Below are 27,045 nucleotides of genomic sequence, written 5' to 3' on the forward strand. Positions count from 1 at the left end.
ATCATTGATTTTAGGAGTTGAATTCAGACTAAAAGACTAATTAAAGGTTGAAAAAACATTTGAACGCTGCATTAAAGCACAACAGCAGTTTGTTTTCCTGGTTTAATCATTTACAGTATTTAGCTTAATGAGCACTTTTCGAATGTTATGCCATATTATTATTACAGCTGATAGCTAGAGGAGTGGGAACACATTTTCATATGGCAGTAAATCACAATCGTTTTTTCTAATGATATATCTATTTTAATGCCTTAGTATCCATTAAAAAACATGCTTGTAGACTTTTTAGAAACATAATCCACTTTCTGCTATGATTGGAAATGGATCATCTGAATACATTTTTCTTTTAAATTAGTGAATAAATTATTACTGCCACCCTGTGTACATACTGTATATACTGTACATCTTGTCATTTAGGCTGCTTTTTAAATGATTTTTTGACTGTATGAAATATCCCCATACTCTATTGTATCATGACTAAAGTAATGCTATATATATATATATATATATATATATATATATATATATATATTTATATATATATAAATGTATGTGTGGGAAAAATCACAAGACTACTTCACCTCTACAGAACTGTTTCATGAGGGAACCCCTCATGAAACAGTTCTGTAGAGATGAAGTAGTAGATTTTTCCCACACATACATATTGCGCTCGTCCACGGTATCGAGCACTATTCTCTGGATAATTCAATCAAGACATATATATATATATATATATATATATATATATATATATATATATATATATATATATATATATATATATATATATATATATATATATATCCCTAGTAACTTATAATCATAATTGTGAAGAAAGGTCACCTTGAGATATTTCAGTCAGTGTGTTGTAAATATATATACATATATATATATATATGTATATATAATAAGTACTACTGAAATAAAGTAACTTGTTAAATATGTTGTTATTTATTGAGATGCACATGTATGGAACACTGCTGTTAATTGGTCACCGCTGCTTTACATAAACCCAAAAAGCATGAAAAACAAGGCAATCCAACATTCTTCCAGCTCACGAGCAGAAATGATGGCTTGGGTCTCACCGGCTGGACAACAATAATCCTAAGAGTGGATCATCCACTCAAACAAACAAGCAAGGCCAGAGGATCTCTCTCCCCCACGCCCAAATGTGGCTGTCAGAGTCTTTAAAAGGATGGTTGCATTGTGTGTGTGTGTGTGTGTGTGTGTGTGTGTGTGTGTGTGTGTGTGTGTGTGTGTGTGTGTGTGTGTGTGTGCGTGTGCGTGTGTGTGTGTGTGTGTTTTACCACTTTTGGTGGCGAGTGATGAAGGTGTGGAGAGGATCTTTGTTGTTTGTGGTTTGACGCGACGAGGATGGGGTGCTTGGTTTTTATCGGGGATGAGTTGTTTTATTTACATCCTGGGGAGCTTCCTCTGTGTGGCGTTCATGCTCTCAAGCCTCATAGGAAAAAGCAACTCTTTGACGCTCGCGTGTGACAAAAGAGGTGTGGTCGGAAAGAGGGAGGTATTTCCCAAAAGGAAGGCCAAGTCCTTCCTGCTTGCATCCCAGATCCCAATTGTAGGTCTCCACGGCAACCAGCCTGGTCTCCGTCCGCCGCCGAGTCATGTTTGGGGAGGATGTGAATGATTCCTGGCGGGTCTTCCTTCTTCCGCTCCCCCCCCCCCCCCGAGCCCGGCCACCGGCCTACATGACGCTGCACTTGCCCTTCAGTCTCTCGGCGCGCGACTGCTTCCCTGAGCGCTTGCCGTCGATGTTGAGGCTCATGTTGCGCTTTTTGTCCAGGTTGAGGAGCTCCTGGAAGAGCTCGGTGACGTTGTGGTTGGTCTTGGCCGACGTCTCCATGAAGGCGCACTTCCACTGGTTGGCCTGGGCCTCGCCGTCCTTGGTCTCCACCTCCCGCAGGGTCTCGTCGCTCTTGTTGCCCACCAGCATGATGGGGATGGCCTCCACGTTGCCCTTGATGGCCAGGACCTTGGAGACAAAGGGCCACACCTGTGAGTACACCTGCAATCAAAGAGGGTTGCCCTTGATGGCCAGGACCTTGGAGACAAAGGGCCACACCTGTGAGTACACCTGCAATCAAAGAGGGTTGCCCTTGATGGCCAGGACCTTGGAGACAAAGGGCCACACCTGTGAGTACACCTGCAATCAAAGAGGGTTGCCCTTGATGGCCAGGACCTTGGAGACAAAGGGCCACACCTGTGAGTACACCTGCAATCAAAGAGGGTTGCCCTTGATGGCCAGGACCTTGGAGACAAAGGGCCACACCTGTGAGTACACCTGGAATCAAAGATGGCTGCATTTTGGCCCCCCAGCTAGACTTTTCCCACAATGTCTCAGACTCTGGTCGTGACAGCTCCATTTTTGTTTCATCTGATGACACAACTTTCCTGCCGAAGGTCTTATTTTTGTCCATGTGGTGTCAGATGAAAGAAAAAGTGAGCTGTTTGTCCACAAAAGAAGTTTGGGGGAGAAAAGGTGAGGCCTTTAATCCCAAGGCGGGGGTGTACCCACACCCACATATGCGGTCCTCTCCAAGGTTTCTCATAGTCATCCACATCGCATCCCACCGGCTTGTGAGTTTTTCTTTGCCCTTTTGTGGGCTCTGAATGGAGGATGTGGTTGTGGCTCGTGCAGCCCTTTGAGACACTTGTGATTTAGGGCTACATAAGTAAACTTTGATTGATTGGGTTAATAAAATAATAATGATTTCAATCATTTAAAAATTGAAATCCAATCATCTTTATATTGTATTACTTTAATCCAGCCAAACATTGCTTATTTAAAAATATTTGAGTATTTAAAGATTGAATGGACTGATAAGATGTTATTTTGTACATTTTTAATGTTGTTTAAATGAAATCAAATGCTTCCTTGTTTCATTTGGCAATAAATGAACATTTTTCATTATTTATTTACATTTTATCTCTATCTAAATATCTATAGCTTATTATATTTAATTTTTACAAACATTGTGTTAGCGTAATTCTTGACAAAGATTTAAAACTTTCTTTTGCTTTTTTTTTGGTATTTTATTCAAAAATGTAGTCCCATTTTTACGACCTCCAAACGCCCTACAATCACATTTGGTCATCATTAAGAGTAATAAAAGACAAGAATTGACACCTTTAAGTGAGCGAGTGCAGCGATGAGCCAACCCGGCAACCCCCGGACTTGCAAAGTGAAGAGAGTGATGCACACCTGTTGGTAGATGGGCTTGAGCTCCTCCAGGGACTGCTTGCTGGTGATGGAGTAGACCAGGATGAAGGCGTGTCCTTTGGAGATGGAGAGGCGCTGCATGGCGGGGAACTGGTGGCTGCCGGTGGTGTCTGTGATCTGCAGCGTGCACACACTCTTGTCGCAGCTGATCACCTGCCGGTACGTGTCCTCCACCGTGGGAATGTACGTGTCCCTGAAGGTGCCCTTGACGAAGCGCAACACCAAGGAGCTCTTCCCGACTCCCCCGGCCCCGAACACCACCACGCGGTAGTCGTTGCTCTGCTCCGGCATTCTGGCCCCCCTTCAGTAGCGCCTGGGTGGGCAACACAGAACAAGAGTGGCTGTGGAAGTGCTCTGAGAAACACCAGGAATTTACCAGGAGTAATGACTTTTTTTTTACAAACTATCCTGGATTACACCTGCGTTTTCATGGAAATAGAACTCCAATGCAGGCCTGGGCAATTATCTGGACTCGGGGGCCAAATTTGGAGAAAAAAAGTGGGTCTGGAGGCCGGAATATCTATTTATCTAATATATATATATATATATATATAGATATATATAAACTTTTAATGTTGTGCATGAATGCACAAAGGTGAGTTTTGTTGATGTTATTGACTTGTGTGGAATGCTAATCAGACATATTTGCTCACTGCATGACTGCAAGCTAATCGATGCTAACATGCTACTTAGGCTAGCTGTATGTACATATTGCATCATTATGCCTCATTTGTAGTTAAATTTGAGCTCATTTAGTTTCCTTTAAGTCCTCTTAATTAAATTTATATCTCATGACACACTATCTGTATGTAATATGGCTTTTAATGTTTTGCAGCTCCAGACAGATTTGTTTTTGTATTTTTGGTCCAATATGGCTCTTTCAACATTTTGGGTTGCCGACCCCTGATATATATATATATATATATATATATATATATATATATATATATATATATACATACAGTGAAAAGCTGTGAAAACCTTACCATAATGTCTGATGGAATGCTAAAAACATTACGACAGACCAAATAAAAAAATGGAATGGAATTTTGATTTTGATTTTACTGAATGATACACCCAGTTTATACGTGAAGATAAAGAATGTGGGATTTACTCTTTTTTTTGTGTGTGTGTCCTGTCCAGCTACTCAGGCAAATCATATAGTTGATGTAGATGTAGATGTTGACGTAGATGTCGGGGTAAGTGTAGATGTAGATGTAGATGTTGACGTAGATGTCGGGGTAAGTGTAGATGTAGATGTAGAAGTAGATGTAGATGTAGATGTAGATGTAAATGTAGATGTAGATGTAGATGTTGATGTAGATGTCGGGGTAAGTGTAGATGTAGATGTAGATGTTGACGTAGATGTCGGGGTAAGTGTAGATGTAGATGTAGATGTAGATGTAGATGTAGATGTAAATGTAGATGTAGATGTAGATGTTGACGTAGATGTCGGGGTAAGTGTAGATGTAGATGTAGAAGTAGATGTAGATGTAGATGTAGATGTAGATGTAGATGTAGATGTAAATGTAGATGTAGATGTAGATGTTGACGTAGATGTCGATGTAGACGTAGATGTAGATGTAGAAGTAGATGTAGATGTAGATGTAGATGTAGATGTAGATGTGGATGTAGATGTAGATGTAAATGTAGATGTAGATGTAGATGTAAATGTAGATGTAGATGTAGATGTAGAAGTAGATGTAGATGTAGATGTAGATGTAGATGTGGATGTAGATGTAGATGTAAATGTAGATGTAGATGTAGATGTAGATGTAGATGTAGAAGTAGATGTAGATGTAGATGTAGATGCCCGTATCGGCTGTTCACATTGACTTTACACAAGAGAAGTGTGGGATACTTCTCTTCTTGCCTTATTTGTATTTGACTTTATTAAATGTATTTATGTTATCTTTTGGTGCAGCCAGGCGGGGGCAGGAGGGGATAGAAAGAGGGGGAAAAGGAAGACAGACGGGGGAATTGTGGGGATAAGACAGAGAGACAACAACAACAACAACAGAACAACATCAGCAAATAGGATATGTACAAATATGATGCTGAAAGTAATAGCAAAGAAGCAGTTAGTGAAATAAATAATAATACTTAAATGACAATAAGCATTTATTTGTCACGCCTGTGAATCTGGTTTTATGTTTGATCATATTTTGTTTTGTTTTCTGGACTCTTGTTCCGTTTTGCACTTCCTGGTTTGCTTTTGTTACCATGTCAACCCATTAGTTTCCACCTGGTCCCTCTAGTCCCGCCCCGGTCCTCAGCCTCTCACACCTGTTACTAATGACCACAGCCAGTATTTAAGGGTTTTACTTTCTGTCCATCAGTCTGGGAACTTTGCATGTGTTTGCCTTCATGCCTTAACGCCTTCATGCCTTCACACACCCACGCTACCTGTGCTGCACATCATTCATGCCTTCATGCCTTCACGCACCTGTGCTGCACATCATTCATGCCTTCATGCCTTCACGCACCTGTGCTGCACATCCTTCATGCCTTCACGCACCTGTGCTGCACATCCTTCATGCCTTCACGCACCTGTGCTGCACATCCTTCATGCCTTCACGCACCTGTGCTGCACATCCTTCATGCCTTCACGCACCTGTGCTGCACATCTTTCATGCCTTCACGCACCTGTGCTGCACATCCTTCATGCCCTCGTCCATGTCATATAAGTTGTTGAATATACTTCATAGTTAAGTTATTTTGTGCTAAGTCCTTTTGTTTATGTCCATAGTCTTTCATGCCATCGTGCAAGTGTTTTTGTTTTCCTGTTTGTATTTTTGTAGCCAAGTTTTGTACTCCTTGTGAGCGCCCCTAGTTTGTTTATTTTTATTCTAGTGTTTAAATAAACAACCATGTACTTACACTCTGGTCTGGCTCGTGCCAAACATCCTTGTCGTGGAAGAAGCAAAACCAAGCCATGTTTCGGTGTGACAGCATAATTACACTACAAATGCATCAATACAAATACCAATAGAAATATCACTATTGATAATGAATAATAACAATAATGTACCTCTTTGATCAACAATACAGTTGTTCAAATGCAACAATACATATACATAATGATAACTACAGATACAAAAGAAAGCAGATAATTGGAGGGGTAGAAAGAGTCACCAACTATATTAACCTTGTAGATTGTTATAGTGGCGCTATAGGTAAAGCTTTGTCAGTGTGCCATGTCTTACCCAGTTTACCCTAGGGCAGGGGTAGGGAACCTAAGGCTCCAGAGCCAGATGTGGCCATTTTGATGACTGCATCTGGCTCTCAGATAAACTTTTGCTTAACAGGATAAGTCATGAATAATTCTGCTGGTAATCACAGTCTTAAAAATGACAAATATAAAATATTCTTATTCATTTTAATCCATCCAATTGTTTTCTACCGCAGCTGTTCAAGGAGTCGCATTAATGATAAGAGGAATTTTATTTATTATTGGTCAGCTTCTAAATACCAATGTTATTAAAAAGAATAAGAGACCTATTATACTCTAAAAATGTTGGTCTTACTTAAAAATTCAGTCTTGGAACAAATATGATACCTCAGTCTCACCGCCGTGAGAAAGTTGGTAGAATTGTGGATGGAAGCAGCAATGTTTGTCTGAGCTTGACTGCTATTGTGCTGAAAATCTTCATTTCCCCTTCAGGATTATTCAAGTATTTGTGATTGTGAACCCTCAGGTTGCGAGCACGATCACTCTCTCAGCCGCCTCCAATTAAGGTGATTGATTATACAGTACAGGCCACGCCCCCTCCTCATTCAATGCAATGTTTTCCTTCTTTTCATGACTATTTACATTGTAGATAGTCACATCACAACTAGGAATCAACACATGTGGAGTTATGTACTTCACCAGAAAAGGTGAAATAACATGTTTTATATTTTAGTTTCTTCAAAACAGCCACCTTTTGCTCCGATAACCGCTTTGCACACTCTTGGCATTCTCTCCATGAGCTTCAAGCACACCTGTGTAGTGAAAAGCATTCCAGGTGACTACCTCTTCAAGCTCATGGAGAGAATGCCAAGAGTGGGCGAAATCCCGGCCAAGGTTAATGATCATGACTTTTCTGTATTTGCCCGATGTAAAGACTGGAATGCAGCGTGAAGTCTGGACTCTTGGACGCCAGTCCAGGTGCAAGTTTTGAGTGTCATGCTTTTCTTTTTAAAGACTTGATTCAACAAGACTTTATCTTTTCTTTTTAAAGACTTGATTCAACAAGACTTTATATTTTCTTTTTAAAGACTTGATTCAATAAGACTTTATATTTTCTTTTTAAAGACTTGATTCAACAAGACTTTATCTTTTCTTTTTAAAGACTTGATTCAATAAGACTTTATCTTTTCTTTTTAAAGACTTGATTCAATAAGACTTTATATTTTCTTTTTAAAGACTTGATTCAACAAGACTTTATCTTTTCTTTTTAAAGACTTGATTCAATAAGACTTTATATTTTCTTTTTAAAGACTTGATTCAATAAGACTTTATATTTTCTTTTTAAAGACTTGATTCAAGACCTCCCGTGACAAAAATGTCTGGAACAAACGAGCCAGACGGATGTTTGCTGACATCTTGAAAGACATCTGCTGGACATAATGGCCGCAGAAATGAAAGAATGTTTGTTGTACGTAGCAATTACATCCCATAAACCTAACCCTAACCCGTATAGATCCCTGCTAAACTCACCACACGCTAGCCAGGATCTCAACTTAGTCTCAAGTCGTCCACTGATATCATCCAGAGCACTTGTGGCCCTCCATCAATAGTGGGCTCAGGCGCTTGGCGGCGGCCATGACAGACATAACACCTGTCCTCTTGAGTATTGACGTTAATCTAGTCTTTGAATGCAGTCTAAATCCGGTTTAATCTAGTCTTTGATTGCAGTCTTAGTCCGGCTTAATCTAGTCTTTGATTGCAGTCTTAGTCCGGCTTAATCTAGTCTTTGATTGCAGTCTTAGTCCGGCTTAATCTAGTCTTTGATTGCAGTCTAAATCCGGTTTAATCTAGTCTTTGATTGCAGTCTTAGTCCGGCTTAATCTAGTCTTTGATTGCAGTCTTAGTCCGGCTTAATCTAGTCTTTGATTGCAGTCTTAGTCCGGCTTAATCTAGTCTTTGATTGCAGTCTAAATCCGGTTTAATCTAGTCTTTGATTGCAGTCTTAGTCCGGCTTAATCTAGTCTTTGATTGCAGTCTTAGTCCGGCTTAATCTAGTCTTTGATTGCAGTCTTAGTCCGTCTTAATCTAGTCTTTGATTGCAGTCTTAGTCCGGCTTAATCTAGTCTTTGATTGCAGTCTTAGTCCGGCTTAATCTAGTCTTTGATTGCAGTCTTAGTCCAGCTTAATCTAGTCTTTGATTGCAGTCTTAGTCCGGCTTAATCTAGTCTTTGATTGCAGTCTTAGTCCGGCTTAATCTAGTCTTTGATTGCAGTCTTAGTCCGGTTTACAGGGCGCCTCCTCATCCTGGCTAAAGGACACTCTTCTTATTTAAAGCAATTTGCAACAACAGCATACCTCATGCAAACACAACAACAACAACAACAACAACAACAACAACAACACGCACACATCAGTAGTAGTAGAAGCACACAATCACTAAGTCCTACAATATGATAGCTTTGTACAATCACTAAGTCATACATTATGATAGCTTTGTACAATCACTAAGTCATACATTATGATAGCTTTGTACAATCACTAAGTCATACATTATGATAGCTTTGTACAATCACTAAGTCCTACATTATGATAGCTTTGTACAATCACTAAGTCCTACATTATGATAGCTTTGTACAATCACTAAGTCCTACATTGTGATAGCTTTGTACAATCACTAAGTCCTACATTATGATAGCTTTGTACAATCACTAAGTCCTACAATATGATAGCTTTGTACAATCACTAAGTCATACATTATGATAGCTTTGTACAATCACTAAGTCATACATTATGATAGCTTTGTACAATCACTAAGTCATACATTATGATAGCTTTGTACAATCACTAAGTCAAACATTATGATAGCTTTGTACAATCACTAAGTCCTACAATATGATAGCTTTGTACAATCACTAAGTCCTACATTGTGATAGCTTTGTACAATCACTAAGTCCTACATTATGATAGCTTTGTACAATCACTAAGTCATACATTATGATAGCTTTGTACAATCACTAAGTCCTACATTATGATAGCTTTGTACAATCACTAAGTCCTACATTATGATAGCTTTGTACAATCACTAAGTCCTACATTATGATAGCTTTGTACAATCACTAAGTCCTACATTATGATAGCTTTGTACAATCACTAAGTCATACATTATGATTACTTTGTACAATCCTTCAATATAGAAGATACTATTTGAACTATTACAATTGTATTATTTGTTCTTATTCCTAGTGGTCGCAGGTGGTGTAGCAACAACATGTTTTATCATTTCAAAGTAATTCCATTTGCTTTTTTGCCCTTCAAGGTATACAATAATGATCTTTTTTATGATTTTTAAAAAAAACAATTGTTCATTATATATTATTAAATACAGTATCAATCAATCAATGTTTACTTATATAGCCCTAAATCACTAGTGTCTCAAAGGGCTGCACAAACCAGTATACATTTTATATTATTATTAGTTGTGGTAGTGGTTGTAATATTTTACACGGATTAGCTAAAAGAGAGATCATTAGGGGTGTAAAAACAAAATTGATGAATTGTAATTCCTATTTGTAACGATTTTTACTTACTGGTGTTTTTCAACCCCAGTAGTGTACTGAGATATTGTTTGGTGTGCTGTGTGAGATGATGTCATTTCCCCTAATTGCGTAAAAAAAAAATATTTTTTGGCAAACCAGTAATTAAAATCCGCAAACGTGCTGTTGTTGAGTGTGGGTTCTGTCTGGAGCTGGGCAGAGTAACTGTGTAATATTCTTGCACATCAGTAGGTGGCAGCAGGTTGCTTTGTAGATGTCGGGAACAACGACAATGATTTGCAGGTAAAATGGTATCTAACGCTTAAACCAAAAATAAACCAAAGGCGAGTGCCGCTAAGAAAAGGCATAGAAGCTTAGGGATGGCTGTGCAAAATGAAACTAAAACTGAACTGGCTGCAAAGTTGACAAAAACAGAATGCTGGACGACAGCAAAGACTTACAGCGTGAGAAGCAGACGGCGTCCACAAAGTACATCCCAACATGACATGACAATCAACACCAATATAGGAGCGCAAGACAAGAAGTGAAAGACTACACACAGGAAAAGAGCCAAAAAAACCTGGCACTGTGCTGTCAGGAGAACCACCTCGCCCTGAACTTCAGCAAGACCAAAGAAGATCATAGTGGATTTTAGGAGACGGGAGGCAAGGAACTACAGTCCCCTTGGCATAGACGGGACGCCGGTCGAGAAAGTGACCAACTTCAAATACCTTGGAGTGACAATATCAGAAGACCTGTCCTGGACCACACACACAGACAAAGTGGTGAAAAAGGCACAACAGCGTCTGTACTTCCTCACGAGACTGAGGAAGTTGAAACTAAACCACAAGATCCTCAGAAACTTCTACTCATGCACAGCAGAGAGTGTCATGACTGGAAACATCACCTCCTGATATGGGAATAGCACCGCAACAGACTGCAGAGTGACCAGATCAGGCCAGCGCACCATCGGAGGTGTGCTACCAACCATCTGCAACATGTACACCAGGCGCTGTAGATCCAAGACCAAGAGGATTGTGAGGGACTCTAGACACCCAAACAACTGCCGCTTCTCCCTGCTGCAGTCAGGCAAGCACTACTGGAGTCTCAAGGCCAACACGGAGAGACTCAGGAGGAGATTCTAACCCCCAGCCATCAGCACCGCTGATTAACACTCATCACAATTGCACAAAACTGCACGCACAAGATCACTTCATTTACTACTGTAATTACAATACTCCTCATTCAATGACTGTCAATCAATCAATGTCAATCAATGTTTACTTATATAGCCCTAAATCACTAGTATCTCAAAGGGCTGTAAATAATGTAAAAACACTTTACTTACCACCGTAATTACCGAACTACAATACTTTTCATTCAGTGATTGTAAATAATGTAAAAATAATGTAAAAACAAGAGTATAAAGAAGTCATACTGTTCTATTACCTTTGTTCATACTACTGTCACTACGCAACTGACAAAGTACTCTAGACATCTTCATATTTGTTGTTTTCTATACTGTAAATAATGTAAAAACAAGAGTATAAAGAAGTCATACTGTTCTATTACCTTTGTTCATACTACTGTCACTACGCAACTGACAAAGAACTGTAGACACCTTCATATTTGTTGTTTTCTATACTGTAAATAATGTAAAAAGAAGAGTATAAAGATGTCATACTGTTCTATTACCTTTGTTCATACTACTGTCACTACGCAACTGACAAAGAACTGTAGACACCTTCATATTTGTTGTTTTCTATACTGTAAATAATGTAAAAAGAAGAGTATAAAGAAGTCATACTGTTCTATTACATTTGTTCATACTACTGTCACTACGCAACTGACAAAGAACTGTAGACACCTTCATATTTGTTGTTTTCTATACTGTAAAAAATGTAAAAACAAGAGTATAAAGAAGTCATACTGTTCTATTACCTTTGTTCATACTACTGTCACTACGCAACTGACAAAGAACTGTAGACACCTTCATATTTGTTGTTTTCTATACTGTAAATAATGTAAAAAGAAGAGTATAAAGAAGTCATACTGTTCTATTACCTTTGTTCATACTACTGTCACTACGCAACTGACAAAGAACTGTAGACACCTTCATATTTGTTGTTTTCTATACTGTAAATAATGTAAAAACAAGAGTATAAAGAAGCCATACTGTTCTATTACCTTTGTTCATACTACTGTCACTACGCAACTGACAAAGAACTGTAGACACCTTCATATTTGTTGTTTTCTATACTGTAAATAATGTAAAAACAAGAGTATAAAGAAGTCATACTGTTCTATTACCTTTGTTCATACTACTGTCACTACGCAACTGACAAAGAACTGTAGACACCTTCATATTTGTTGTTTTCTATACTGTAAATAATGTAAAAAGAAGAGTATAAAGAAGTCATACTGTTCTATTACCTTTGTTCATACTACTGTCACTACTCAACTGACAAAGAACTGTAGACACCTTCATATTTGTTGTTTTCTATACTGTAAATAATGTAAAAACAAGTGTATAAAGAAGCCATACTGTTCTATTACCTTTGTTCATACTACTGTCACTACGCAACTGACAAAGAACTGTAGACACCTTCATATTTGTTGTTTTCTATACTGTAAATAATGTAAAAACAAGAGTATAAAGAAGCCATACTGTTCTATTACCTTTGTTCATACTACTGTCACTACGCAACTGACAAAGAACTGTAGACACCTTCATATTTGTTGTTTTCTATACTGTAAATAATGTAAAAAGAAGAGTATAAAGAAGTCATACTGTTCTATTACCTTTGTTCATACTACTGTCACTACTCAACTGACAAAGAACTGTAGACACCTTCATATTTGTTGTTTTCTATTCTGTATATCAGGGGTCACCAACACGGTGCCCGCGGGCACCAGGTCGCCCGTAAGGACCAGATGAGTCGCCCGCTGGCCTGTTCTAAAAATAGCTCAAATAGCAGCACTTACCAGTGAGCTGCCTCTATTTTTCAAATTGTATTTATTTACTAGCAAGCTGGTCTCACTTTGCTCGACATTTTTAATTCTAAGAGAAACAAAACTCAAATAGAATTTGAAAATCAAAGACTTGGTCTTCACTTGTTTAAATAAATTCATTTATTTTTTTACTTTGCTTCATATAACTTTCAGAAAGACAATTTTAGAGAAAAACTACAACCTTAAAAATGCTTTTAGAATTTTTAAACACATATACCTTTTTGCCTTTTCAATTTCTTGCTCTTCTTCCCTGACAATTTAAAACTTAAAGCCCGCCAGGCTGCACCAAACTTTTGGTGCCTTGTCGAGACAAAAGAGTTCAGTGGTTTATGCACAGCAGCTATGAAGCTTGCAAGCCAGTTTGCTTCAACTAATCTTTGGGAGTCAGCCTTTTCTGACATGAACTTCATCAAGAAGAAAGACAGAAGACATCTGCAAGACTCCCTCAGAGTTGCAGTGTGAAGTTACACAACACACCAGTTAGTTAACAACAATGCCAGGCTTCCCAATAAGTGACAAAGAAACAGATAACAGATTTGCTGTCCAGTTCAAAGTGTGACCTGATTGATTGAAACATTTGAGAGTTGACTTTTGTATTTGACATGAGTTATTATTCGTACAAACATGGTGTGAAGTAATTCATGATTTGTTAAAAAATGTTAGTGGCCAGCTAGTTAAAAATGGATATTGTGATTTCCCAAGACTGTCTTAGAAGTGATCACTTGAAAATGTTCAATTTGAAAAATGTGCACTTGAGAAAATACAAAGTGTTGCATATTGATATTTACCTGTTTCTATATACATTTATTGTGAGAAATCATTAAGATGATCAGTGTTTCCACAAAGAAAAATATCATTAATTATTAATAATAACATAGAGTTAAAGGTAAGTTGAGCAAATTGGCTAATTCTGGCAAAGTATTGAAGTGTGTATCAAACTGGTAGCCCTTGGCATGAATCAGTAGCCAAGAAGTAGCTCTTGCTTTGAAAAAGGTTGCTGACCCCTGCTGTACAGTATTTACTGTTACACTATTTGATATTGCACTGGTACTGTATTTGACTACTGTAACTCAAACATAACTTCTGGGACTTATTCTGCAACTTAATTGTCTTGTAATTAATGTACTTCAGAGCTATTCAATTGTTTGTGTTTCTTGTATTTAGTGTATTAGATTCTGCAACTAGTGTTTGGAACACAATATCTGAAGAGCATGGAAAAAAAGCATATCTCTGTGGTGTCGTCTGCATGTGACAAATACAACTTGAACCTTGAACCAAAAAAGTGCAAATGCGTCAGAGTGTGATGTGACAGGTGGTGACAGTACACCTACTTTGAGACAAGAGATATAGTCATGCAAGCTTGCTCATGCTTTGAATTTATATCCAAAAATTGCAACAACTACTTTTTACTGTCAATATTGGCTGCTGACTTTCCTTTTTTAATGTTTTCTGCTGGCATTATGCCTCTGGATTTTATCAATGAAAAAAAATCTACCTTGGCTCAGAAAGGTCTTAATCGTTAACAAAAAAACAAACAAAAAAAACAACAATAACAATAACAATATATATATATATATATATATATATATATATATATATATATATATATATATATATATATATATATATAAATATATATATATATATATATATATTATTTTTTTTTCAATGTGTACTGTCTACCTCAGTGGTCCCCAAACTACAGCCCGCAGGCCAGATCTGGCCCACAGGAAGTTTAAATCTGTCCTTTCTTATCTATTTTCTACCGCTTGTTGTTTGTTACTCTCAGAGTCTCTTAGCTGCTCAGGCAAATCACATTGTCTAAAAATGCATTTTCCAATCAATGAAGTAATATATATATATATATATATATATATATATATATATATATATATATATATATATATATATATATATATATATATATATATATATATATATATATATATACATATATATATATATATATAGGAGCCCGGCCCCTGGCCAAATAATTTCAACCCCTGGTCTAGTTACTCAGACAAATCATATTGTTGAGATTTGTAGAGAAGTGTTGTATTTACTCTCTTGTTGCCTTATTGGTATTTGACTTTACTAAATGTTTGGGAAGCATTTTATTAAACAAAACCAGGTTTTTTTAAGTAATATAGAAATTGATGAGAGATGTTTATTTATTTCACAGAGGAATGTAGTTAATAATCGAACTGGCATCCAATGTTAATAAAAAGGAAACAATTTGAATCCAGAATCGATCCTTAATCGAATTGTTACCTTCAAGAATTGAATTGAAACAAATCATGTGCTAAACAAAGATTCACAGCCCTAGTTCATTTATATTGTTATTAGTTTTAAATGATTAGTACGAGTAGTTTGAGTTGTAGTATTTTACACACAATTAACAAAGATATCATTATTCAGTCTGATTTCCTCTATTACTGCCACTCCAGGCATAAACAGAGTGAAAATTATTAAAACTAGTTTTAAATTGTTTATGTAATTAATTGTCGTACTATTTCACATAAAAATAACACAAACAAATGTATTATTACTAATATTATATCATCCATGATATATATATATATATATATATATTCTGTATATATATTTATATACTCAATATGTCTCCTTGCAAACACCAACAATAATAATATTACCATTAGGGATGTCCAATAATATTGTCAGGCCGATATTATTGACCGATAAATGCTTTAAAATGTAATATCGGAAACCATCAGCATCAGTTTCAAAAAGTAAAATGAATGACTTTTTAAAACGCTGCTGTACGGAGTGCTATATATTTGGTAAAAGACGTAGGGGGCAGTAAAGAGTCAGCAGCCCCTCCCCTCTATAGGGACTCCAGGTTTTAATATTGTGATGTGAAGTTAATGACTGAAAATAAGTCATTAGTGCTTAAAACCAGGGCACTTTCTAGAAATAAAATGTCAAATCTTGGCACGAGGCAAATCATTTGCAGTGTACGTTTCCACCCCAGTCCTGTAGGAGGCAGTAATGAGTAGACTGCAAACTGACACACACACACACACACACACACACACACACACACACACACACACACACACACACACACTCGCGCGCGGCTCGGTGCGCTGCCACAAATGCTGTGAAGCTCAGCAAAGTCTTTTTTGGCTTGTGGTCTCTTTCAATTTCTGCGGTGATGTTTTCCCTCGCCCAGCCCCTCCCCAAGCCCCGCCCCTCCCCAGGCCCCGCCCCCCTGCGGCCCTGCTGCTCTTTGGTGAATAAATGAAGGAATGCTTCTGTGCTTGTGATGGATGGAGGCGGAGTCTATCCATCCATCTGGCTGACTGGCTCGCATCCATCCTCCTGCTTCGCTTGCTTTTTTCTTCTTCCTGGGCGAGTGGGCTCCGTGGCGACCACGCTGGCGCTCATCAACACCTTCTTCCCCCGCGCCGCCCTCCGCCTTTTTTTTCATGCAGCTAAAATTAGCCGCCTCTCACACGCACTGGCAGGTGACGCGCGAGCGAGCGAGCTCCACTCCCGACAGCGTCCTTCACACCAGGCCTAAACCGCCTCAAGCGTCCTCAGACTGGACTGCGGCTCTTTCACGGTGCCCTCGCCATGCATCTTGTGGCAGCGTCACGGTGCCCTCGCCATGCATCTTGTGGCGGCGTCACGGTGCCCTCGCCATGCATCTTGTGGCGGCGTCACGGTGCCCTCGCCATGCATCTTGTGGCGGCGTCACAGTGCCCTCGCCATGCATCTTGTGGCGGCGTCACGGTGCCCTCGCCATGCATCTTGTGGCGGCGTCACGGTGCCCTCGCTATGCATCTTGTGGCGGCGTCACGGTGCCCTCGCCATGCATCTTGTGGCGGTGTCACGGTGCCCTCGCCATGCATCTTGTGGCGGCGTCACGGTGCCCTCGCCATGCATCTTGTGGCGGCGTCACGGTGCCCTCGCCATGCATCTTGTGGCGGCGTCACGGTGCCCTCACCATGCATCTTGTGGTGGCGTCACGGTGCCCTCGCCATGCATCTTGTGGCGGCGTCACGGTGCCCTCGCCATGCATCTTGTGGCGGCGTCACGGTGCCCTCGCCATGCATCTTGTGGCGGCGTCACGGTGCCCTCGCCATGCATCTTGTGGCGGCGTCACGGTGCCCTCGCCATGCATCTTGTGGCGGCGTCACGGTGCCCTCGCCATGCATCTTGTGGCGGCGTCACGGTGCCCTCTCCATGCATCTTGTGGCGGCGTCACGGTGCCCTCGCCATGCATCTTGTGGCGGCGTCACGGTGCCCTCACCATGCATCTTGTGGCGGCGTCACGGTGCCCTCGCCATGCATCTTGTGGCGGCGTCACGGTGCCCTCACCATGCATCTTGTGGCGGCGTCACGGTGCCCTCACCATGCATCTTGTGGCGGCGTCACGGTGCCCTCACCATGCATCTTGTGGCGGCGTCACGGTGCCCTCACCATGCATCTTGTGGCGGCGTCACGGTGCCCTCACCATGCATCTTGTGGCGGCGTCACGGTGCCCTCACCATGCATCTTGTGGCGGCGTCACGGTGCCCTCACCATGCATCTTGTGGCGGCGTCACGGTGCCCTCACCATGCATCTTGTGGCGGCGTCACGGTGCCCTCACCATGCATCTTGTGGCGGCGTCACGGTGCCCTCGCCATGTATCTTGTGGCGGCGTCACGGTGCCCTCGCCATGCATCTTGTGGCGGCGTCACGGTGCCCTCGCCATGCATCTTGTGGCGGCGTCACGGTGCCCTCGCCATGCATCTTGTGGCGGCGTCACGGTGCCCTCGCCATGCATTTTGTGGCGGCGTCACGGTGCCCTCGCCATGCATCTTGTGGCGGCGTCACGGTGCCCTCGCCATGCATCTTGTGGCGGCGTCACGGTGCCCTCGCCATGCATCTTGTGGCGGCGTCACGGTGCCCTCGCCATGCATCTTGTGGCGGCGTCACGGTGCCCTCGCCATGCATCTTGTGGCGGCGTCACGGTGCCCTCGCCATGCATCTTGTGGCGGCGTCACGGTGCCCTCGCCATGCATCTTGTGGCGGCGTCACGGTGCCCTCGCCATGCATCTTGTGGCGGCGTCACGGTGCCCTCGCCATGCATCTTGTGGCGGCACTTCCATCAGCAGATGGCTTTGGCACAAACCGAGGCCTCCTCATCTTGTCTCGCCACCCATCTCTCTCCGAGCGCTGCTGTAAAATGTCACCTTCCTCGCCGGCAAAATATGCACATAATTTGCCTTGAGGGCGAGCGAGCCACTCCAGCAGGAAGCGCATGAAGCCACACGTGACACATGTGACACAATGGCGTCCAACAGATCAAGAGCGTCATTAAGCCGACTGAGGTATTCTGCCGGGATAATCAGGATATTGGAATGCTGTGGCGAGCGAGCACGGCTATTTGGACCCGGGCGGCCAAACAGGATCAACAGATTTAGGCCTCAGCGCACACACAAATACACACACACAAATACACACACACACACATACACACACATACACACACACATATATATGTATATATATATATATATATATAAATATGGTGGTGTCTCACTCAAGGGGAGGAGCCAGGACATGTTGGCAGAGTGAACACGGAAGACAACGCCCAGCCTTGGTTGCATCATGAGAGGCGGTACATTCCTCTCTACCTGTTCAATCAGCAAGAAGTGCCACCTGCTGTGCGGCCAGGTGGGACCCAGCTACAAACCTTTCTTAACTCTGCCTCACTCAGGTGTGTCTCTCCTCAGAGTCAAGGCAGGTGCATCAGGCAGGAAGTGAGACAACCACTATTTCACCACTAAAGACATTACAGGTGAAATGTTTACTTCTGTTGTGTTTCTATTGTTTATAGGCAATGACCTATGACCTTAAAAGTCGTGTGCTGTGTGGAGGACTGAGAGAACCAGACGGGAGATATTTATGTTGGGTCACTTTAAGTTTGATTCTTCCACACCCCGCCCTTCCTAAAAACGTATCAAACAAATACCCTTTAAAAATGTACATATCTGCATGTAATAGCACCAATGCTAATAGTAGCTTGTGTATGGAATGTGACTTGGGATCAAGAAAGCACATTTTGGAAGAGTGGATCCTTACTTTACGTCCAAGCATGTTCTACCAGGCAAACTTGCTTTGTTGGTGTGGAAAATGGCAACATTACTTAGAGGGAGTTTGGCTGAGTCCACCCTTAGTCCTGTTTCAGTGATTGTTTATGTGAGTCGGTCTTTAGTCTGTTGTTTATGTGAGTCGGTCTTTAGTCTGTTGTTTATGTGAGTCGGTCTTTAGTCTGTTGTTTATGTGAGTCGGTGTTTAGTCTGTTGTTTATGTGAGTCGGTGTTTAGTCTGTTGTTTATGTGAGTCGGTGTTTAGTCTGTTGTTTATGTGAGTCGGTGTTTAGTCTGTTGTTTATGTGAGTCGGTCTTTAGTCTGTTGTTTATGTGAGTCGGTCTTTAGTCTGTTGTTTATGTGAGTCGGTGTTTAGTCTGTTGTTTATGTGAGTCGGTCTTTAGTCTGTTGTTTATGTGAGTCGGTCTTTAGTCTGTTGTTTATGTGAGTCGGTCTTTAGTCTGTTGTTTATGTGAGTCGGTCTTTAGTCTGTTGTTTATGTGAGTCGGTGTTTAGTCTGTTGTTTATGTGAGTCGGTGTTTAGTCTGTTGTTTATGTGAGTCGGTGTTTAGTCTGTTGTTTATGTGAGTCGGTGTTTAGTCTGTTGTTTATGTGAGTCGGTCTTTAGTCTGTTGTTTATGTGAGTCGGTCTTTAGTCTGTTGTTTATGTGAGTCGGTGTTTAGTCTGTTGTTTATGTGAGTCGGTCTTTAGTCTGTTGTTTATGTGAGTCGGTCTTTAGTCTGTTGTTTATGTGAGTCGGTCTTTAGTCTGTTGTTTATGTGAGTCGGTCTTTAGTCTGTTGTTTATGTGAGTCGGTGTTTAGTCTGTTGTTTATGTGAGTCGGTCTTTAGTCTGTTGTTTATGTGAGTCGGTGTTTAGTCTGTTGTTTATGTGAGTCGGTCTTTAGTCTGTTGTTTATGTGAGTCGGTCTTTAGTCTGTTGTTTATGTGAGTCGGTCTTTAGTCTGTTGTTTATGTGAGTCGGTGTTTAGTCTGTTGTTTATGTGAGTCGGTGTTTAGTCTGTTGTTTATGTGAGTCGGTGTTTAGTCTGTTGTTTATGTGAGTCGGTGTTTAGTCTGTTGTTTATGTGAGTCGGTCTTTAGTCTGTTGTTTATGTGAGTCGGTCTTTAGTCTGTTGTTTATGTGAGTCGGTGTTTAGTCTGTTGTTTATGTGAGTCGGTCTTTAGTCTGTTGTTTATGTGAGTCGGTCTTTAGTCTGTTGTTTATGTGAGTCGGTCTTTAGTCTGTTGTTTATGTGAGTCGGTCTTTAGTCTGTTGTTTATGTGAGTCGGTGTTTAGTCTGTTGTTTATGTGAGTCGGTGTTTAGTCTGTTGTTTATGTGAGTCGGTGTTTAGTCTGTTGTTTATGTGAGTCGGTGTTTAGTCTGTTGTTTATGTGAGTCGGTCTTTAGTCTGTTGTTTATGTGAGTCGGTCTTTAGTCTGTTGTTTATGTGAGTCGGTGTTTAGTCTGTTGTTTATGTGAGTCGGTCTTTAGTCTGTTGTTTATGTGAGTCGGTCTTTAGTCTGTTGTTTATGTGAGTCGGTCTTTAGTCTGTTGTTTATGTGAGTCGGTCTTTAGTCTGTTGTTTATGTGAGTCGGTGTTTAGTCTGTTGTTTATGTGAGTCGGTCTTTAGTCTGTTGTTTATGTGAGTCGGTGTTTAGTCTGTTGTTTATGTGAGTCGGTCTTTAGTCTGTTGTTTATGTGAGTCGGTCTTTAGTCTGTTGTTTATGTGAGTCGGTCTTTAGTCTGTTGTTTATGTGAGTCGGTCTTTAGTCTGTTGTTTATGTGAGTCGGTGTTTAGTCTGTTGTTTATGTGAGTCGGTCTTTAGTCTGTTGTTTATGTGAGTCGGTCTTTAGTCTGTTGTTTATGTGAGTCGGTCTTTAGTCTGTTGTTTATGTGAGTCGGTGTTTAGTCTGTTGTTTATGTGAGTCGGTCTTTAGTCTGTTGTTTATGTGAGTCGGTCTTTAGTCTGTTGTTTATGTGAGTTGGTCTTTAGTCTGTTGTTTATGTGAGTCTGTGTTTAGTCTGTTGTTTATGTGAGTCGGTCTTTAGTCTGTTGTTTATGTGAGTCGGTGTTTAGTCTGTTGTTTATGTGAGTCGGTGTTTAGTCTGTTGTTTATGTGAGTCGGTCTTTAGTCTGTTGTTTATGTGAGTCGGTCTTTAGTCTGTTGTTTATGTGAGTTGGTCTTTAGTCTGTTGTTTATGTGAGTCTGTGTTTAGTCTGTTGTTTATGTGAGTCGGTCTTTAGTCTGTTGTTTATGTGAGTCGGTGTTTAGTCTGTTGTTTATGTGAGTCGGTCTTTAGTCTGTTGTTTATGTGAGTCGGTCTTTAGTCTGTTGTTTATGTGAGTTGGTCTTTAGTCTGTTGTTTATGTGAGTCTGTGTTTAGTCTGTTGTTTATGTGAGTCGGTCTTTAGTCTGTTGTTTATGTGAGTCGGTGTTTAGTCTGTTGTTTATGTGAGTCGGTCTTTAGTCTGTTGTTTATGTGAGTCGGTCTTTAGTCTGTTGTTTATGTGAGTTGGTCTTTAGTCTGTTGTTTATGTGAGTCGGTCTTTAGTCTGTTGTTTATGTGAGTTGGTCTTTAGTCTGTTGTTTATGTGAGTCGGTGTTTAGTCTGTTGTTTATGTGAGTCGGTGTTTAGTCTGTTGTTTATGTGAGTCGGTGTTTAGTCTGTTGTTTATGTGAGTCGGTGTTTAGTCTGTTGTTTATGTGAGTCTGTGTTTAGTCTGTTGTTTATGTGAGTCGGTGTTTAGTCTGTTGTTTATGTGAGTCGGTGTTTAGTCTGTTGTTTATGTGAGTCGGTGTTTAGTCTGTTGTTTATGTGAGTCGGTGTTTAGTCCGTTGTTTATGTGAGTCGGTGTTTAGTCTGTTGTTTATGTGAGTCGGTGTTTAGTCTATTGTTTATGTGAGTCGGTGTTTAGTCTGTTGTTTATGTGAGTCTGTGTTTAGTCTGTTGTTTATGTGAGTCGGTGTTTAGTCTGTTGTTTATGTGAGTCGGTGTTTAGTCTGTTGTTTATGTGAGTCGGTGTTTAGTCTGTTGTTTATGTGAGTCTGTGTTTAGTCTGTTGTTTATGTGAGTCTGTGTTTAGTCTGTTGTTTATGTGAGTCGGTGTTTAGTCTGTTGTTTATGTGAGTCGGTGTTTAGTCTGTTGTTTATGTGAGTCTGTGTTTAAATGAGTTTCCTCAGAAGGGTGGCTGGCATCTCCCTTGGAGATAGGGTGAGAAGTTGAGTCACCCGAGAGAGACTCGGAATAGAGTCGCTGCTAATTTGCTTGGAAAGGAACCAGCTTAGGTGGTTCAAGCATCTCGTGCGGATGGCCAAGGACCAGATGGGGGGATTAGAGCTCCTCTCTGGCCTGGGAACACTTCGGGATCCCCCAGGAGGAAGTCGCTAATGTTGCTCTGGAGAGAGAAGTCTGGGGGTCTCTGCTGGAGTTGTTGTCCTCACCACCCCATTCCAGATAAGCGCTGGAAGATGGATTATTGGTTGGATGGATGGATGGATGGATGGCAGAAACACCTAAACCTACGACTACAAGGGGACTACAAACACAGGCATTATATCAAAGTCACAAATATCTATAACACACTCCTACATACAGAATATAAAGAAGACATAGTCCAAGGACCAAATCCTCAAGAAGAGGTTGAACACGAATAGAGTATCCTGAAAATAAATACTCAAACATCTTTGGATAAAGTGTTAGATTTCAGGAGAATTTCAAAAAGAAATAATTAGCCAAAATGGAAAAACTTCAAAAACATAGATCAACAGATGTAGCACATGATTACTATGAAGATCAAGAGAGATTGTCCAAATGCTAAGGAGCATCAGCTAAGCAGTCGATGCTCGAAAATTGAGGATTAAGAGAAACGTAACAAAACCAAATAAATGTATGCTAAAATCAAAGAATTAACACAGGGGAAATGGAAAAAAGGCAGTAATGCTATCAAAACGGACAAAAACGGTAAACTTGTATTTGATGAAGCGCAGATAGCAACCAGATGGCTTGAATATGTAACCGAGCTACATGATGACATAACCGAGCTACATGATGACATAACCGAGCTACATGATGCCATAACCGAGCTACATGATGCCATAACCGAGCTACATGATGACATAACCGAGCTACATGATGACATAACCGAGCTACATGATGACATAACCGAGCTACATGATGACATAACCGAGCTACATGATGACATAACCGAGCTACATGATGACATAACCGAGCTACATGATGACATAACCGAGCTACATGATGCCATAACCGAGCTACATGATGACATAACCGAGCTACATGATGACATAACCGAGCTACATGATGACATAACTGAGCTACATGATGACATAACCGAGCTACATGATGACATAACCGAGCTACATGACATAACCGAGCTACATGATGACATAACCGAGCTACATGATGACATAACCGAGCTACATGATGACATAACCGAGCTACATGATGACATAACCGAGCTACATGATGACATAACCGAGCTACATGATGACATAACCGAGCTAAATGATGACATAACCGAGCTACATGATGCCATAACCGAGCTACATGATGCCATAACCGAGCTACATGATGACATAACCGAGCTACATGACATAACCGAGCTACATGATGACATAACCGAGCTACATGATGACATAACCGAGCTACATGATGACATAACCGAGCTACATGATGACATAACCGAGCTACATGACATAACCGAGCTACATGATGACATAACCGAGCTACATGATGACATAACCGAGCTACATGATGCCATAACCGAGCTACATGATGCCATAACCGAGCTATATGATGACATAACCGAGCTACATGATGACATAACTGAGCTACATGATGACATAACCGAGCTACATGATGACATAACCGAGCTACATGACATAACTGAGCTACATGATGACATAACCGAGCTACATGATGACATAACCGAGCTACATGATGACATAACCGAGCTACATGATGACATAACCGAGCTACATGATGACATAACCGAGCTACATGATGACATAACCGAGCTACATGATGCCATAACCGAGCTACATGATGCCATAACCGAGCTACATGATGACATAACCGAGCTACATGATGACATAACCGAGCTACATGATGACATAACTGAGCTACATGATGACATAACCGAGCTACATGATGACATAACCGAGCTACATGACATAACCGAGCTACATGATGACATAACCGAGCTACATGATGACATAACCGAGCTACATGATGACATAACCGAGCTACATGATGACATAACCGAGCTACATGATGACATAACCGAGCTACATGATGACATAACCGAGCTACATGATGACATAACCGAGCTACATGATGCCATAACCGAGCTACATGATGCCATAACCGAGCTACATGATGACATAACCGAGCTACATGATGACATAACTGAGCTACATGATGACATAACCGAGCTAGATGATGACATAACCGAGCTACATGACATAACCGAGCTACATGATGACATAACCGAGCTACATGATGACATAACCGAGCTACATGATGACATAACCGAGCTACATGACATAACCGAGCTACATGATGACATAACCGAGCTACATGACATAACTGAGCTACATGATGACATAACCGAGCTACATGATGACATAACCGAGCTACATGACATAACCGAGCTACATGATGACATAACCGAGCTACATGATGACATAACCGAGCTACATGATGCCATAACCGAGCTACATGATGACATAACCGAGCTACATGATGACATAACCGAGCTACATGATGACATAACCGAGCTACATGATGACATAACCGAGCTACATGATGACATAACCGAGCTACATGATGCCATAACCGAGCTACATGATGCCATAACCGAGCTACATGATGACATAACCGAGCTACATGATGACATAACTGAGCTACATGATGACATAACCGAGCTACATGATGACATAACCGAGCTACATGACATAACCGAGCTACATGATGACATAACCGAGCTACATGATGACATAACCGAGCTACATGATGACATAACCGAGCTACATGATGACATAACCGAGCTACATGATGACAAAGTCAGGGCACAAATGCCACTGATAGTCAACTGATGGACGTCATGTTGTGAAAGAGGAAGTACTAAATGCTACAAAGACAACAAAGAAAGGAAGAGCTGAGGGCCCAGATGATCTAGCAACACAATCACTGAAAGCTCCAGATCAGAGGTGTCCATTATGTCCATCGCGAGCTACAGGTGGATGGCGGAGGGTGTGTCAGTCCATCGCAAGCCAGGCAATAAAAAATAGACATAAAAATGAGCACTCATCAATCTTCACTTTCGTCAGTTGTTTGACATTCTGCTTCAGACCTGCTTCATCCTGCCTGTGCTAACAAAATAAGAGTCTCAGAAAGCTAGCGTGCGCAAGCTAGCAAGCTACAGAGTTTGATGCCAATGTATTTCTTATAAAGTTGTTGCACCTTTCCTGCTTCCGGCGCCTGGACCGTAGTCAAGGAGCACAGGGGAGACACTTCTCCAGGGTCCATGGACTCTCGGGGCAACATCCTTCACTTTAGCCGGCAGTGGGTCTTCACAATTCCAGTCTCCAGGGCAAAATGACCAGTCCAGCAATTATTTGCAAATCGTGGCTTTTGATTTCCGTCTTGCACACAGTCTAAATCCCACACAAAAACACTAGTCACTCCCCCGCCCTCAGTGACCGCTCCCTCTCCTCTCTCGCCCACACACTCACTGACGTCACTCACCTGCTGCCACACACTAAAGGGCCACACACACCTATGCTACTCTCAGAACAAAGTACCACTTTCATGTGGTATTGGACAGAAAGGAGGACTTTTTTTCTCCTCCATTTGAAAATGTGGACTTTATCAGCACCACTGTCTGATTCCAATCAATGCAAGTCATCAGAATCAGGTAATACACCAACTTATATTCTTGTCTTCATGAAAGAAAGGAATCTATATGTGTTAAACATGCTTGTATTATCATTAAACACCATTAACTTGTTAACAAAAATGTCTCTTTCATAAATAAATAAATATACATTTTAAAAATGAATGAGGTAGATCTCCTCAAATTAGTCAATTGAAAAGTAGCTCGCCTGCAGAAAAAGTGTGGGCACGCCTGCCCTAGATGAACACAAGTTAGCGTTATGAACAATACTGTGCAACATCACAGTGAATATGTACACTGTATGAACAATACTGTGCAACATCACAGTGAATATGTACACTGTATGAACAATACTGTGCAACATAACAGTGAATATGTACACTGTATGAACAATACTGTGCAACATCACAGTGAATATGTACACTGTATGAACAACACTGTGCAACATCACAGTGAATATGTACACTGTATGAACAATACTGTGCACCATCACAGTGAATATGTACACTGTATGAACAATACTGTGCAACATCACAGTGAATATGTACACTGTATGAACAATACTGTGCAACATCACAGTGAATATGTACACTGTATGAACAATACTGTGCAACATCACAGTGAATATGTACACTGTATGAACAATACTGTGCAACATCACAGTGAATATGTACACTGTATGAACAACACTGTGCAACATCACAGTGAATATGTACACTGTATGAACAATACTGTGCAACATCACAGTGAATATGTACACTGTATGAACAATACTGTGCAACATCACAGTGAATATGTACACTGTATGAACAATACTGTGCAACATCACAGTGAATATGTACACTGTATGAACAATACTGTGCAACATCACAGTGAATATGTACACTGTATGAACAATACTGTGCAACATCACAGTGAATATGTACACTGTATGAACAAGACTGTGCAACATCACAGTGAATATGTACACTGTATGAACAATACTGTGCAACATCACAATACTGTGCAACATCACAATACTGTGCAACATAACAGTGAATATGTACACTGTATGAAC

The 27,045-nt window shown here is 40.8% G+C and overlaps 1 protein-coding gene across 1 annotated transcript in view; it reads right to left on the reverse strand.

Moving 5' to 3' along the window:
* Positions 1–928: 928 nt before the first annotated feature.
* The window catches only part of diras1b (DIRAS family, GTP-binding RAS-like 1b), a 48,936-nt gene continuing 22,819 nt past the window's right edge, over positions 929–27,045 (reverse strand). The window contains exons 2-3 of the mRNA XM_061893858.1: positions 3,224–3,554; positions 929–1,993 (exon numbers count right to left, since the gene is read on the reverse strand). Coding sequence (XP_061749842.1) covers positions 1,706–1,993; positions 3,224–3,532 — 597 coding nt within the window. The 5' untranslated portion in view covers positions 3,533–3,554 and the 3' untranslated portion in view covers positions 929–1,705. The remainder of the gene's footprint in view (positions 1,994–3,223; positions 3,555–27,045) is intronic.

This window comes from Nerophis ophidion, linkage group LG03 (genome assembly GCF_033978795.1).
Source record: "Nerophis ophidion isolate RoL-2023_Sa linkage group LG03, RoL_Noph_v1.0, whole genome shotgun sequence".
NCBI lineage: Eukaryota > Metazoa > Chordata > Actinopteri > Syngnathiformes > Syngnathidae > Nerophis > Nerophis ophidion.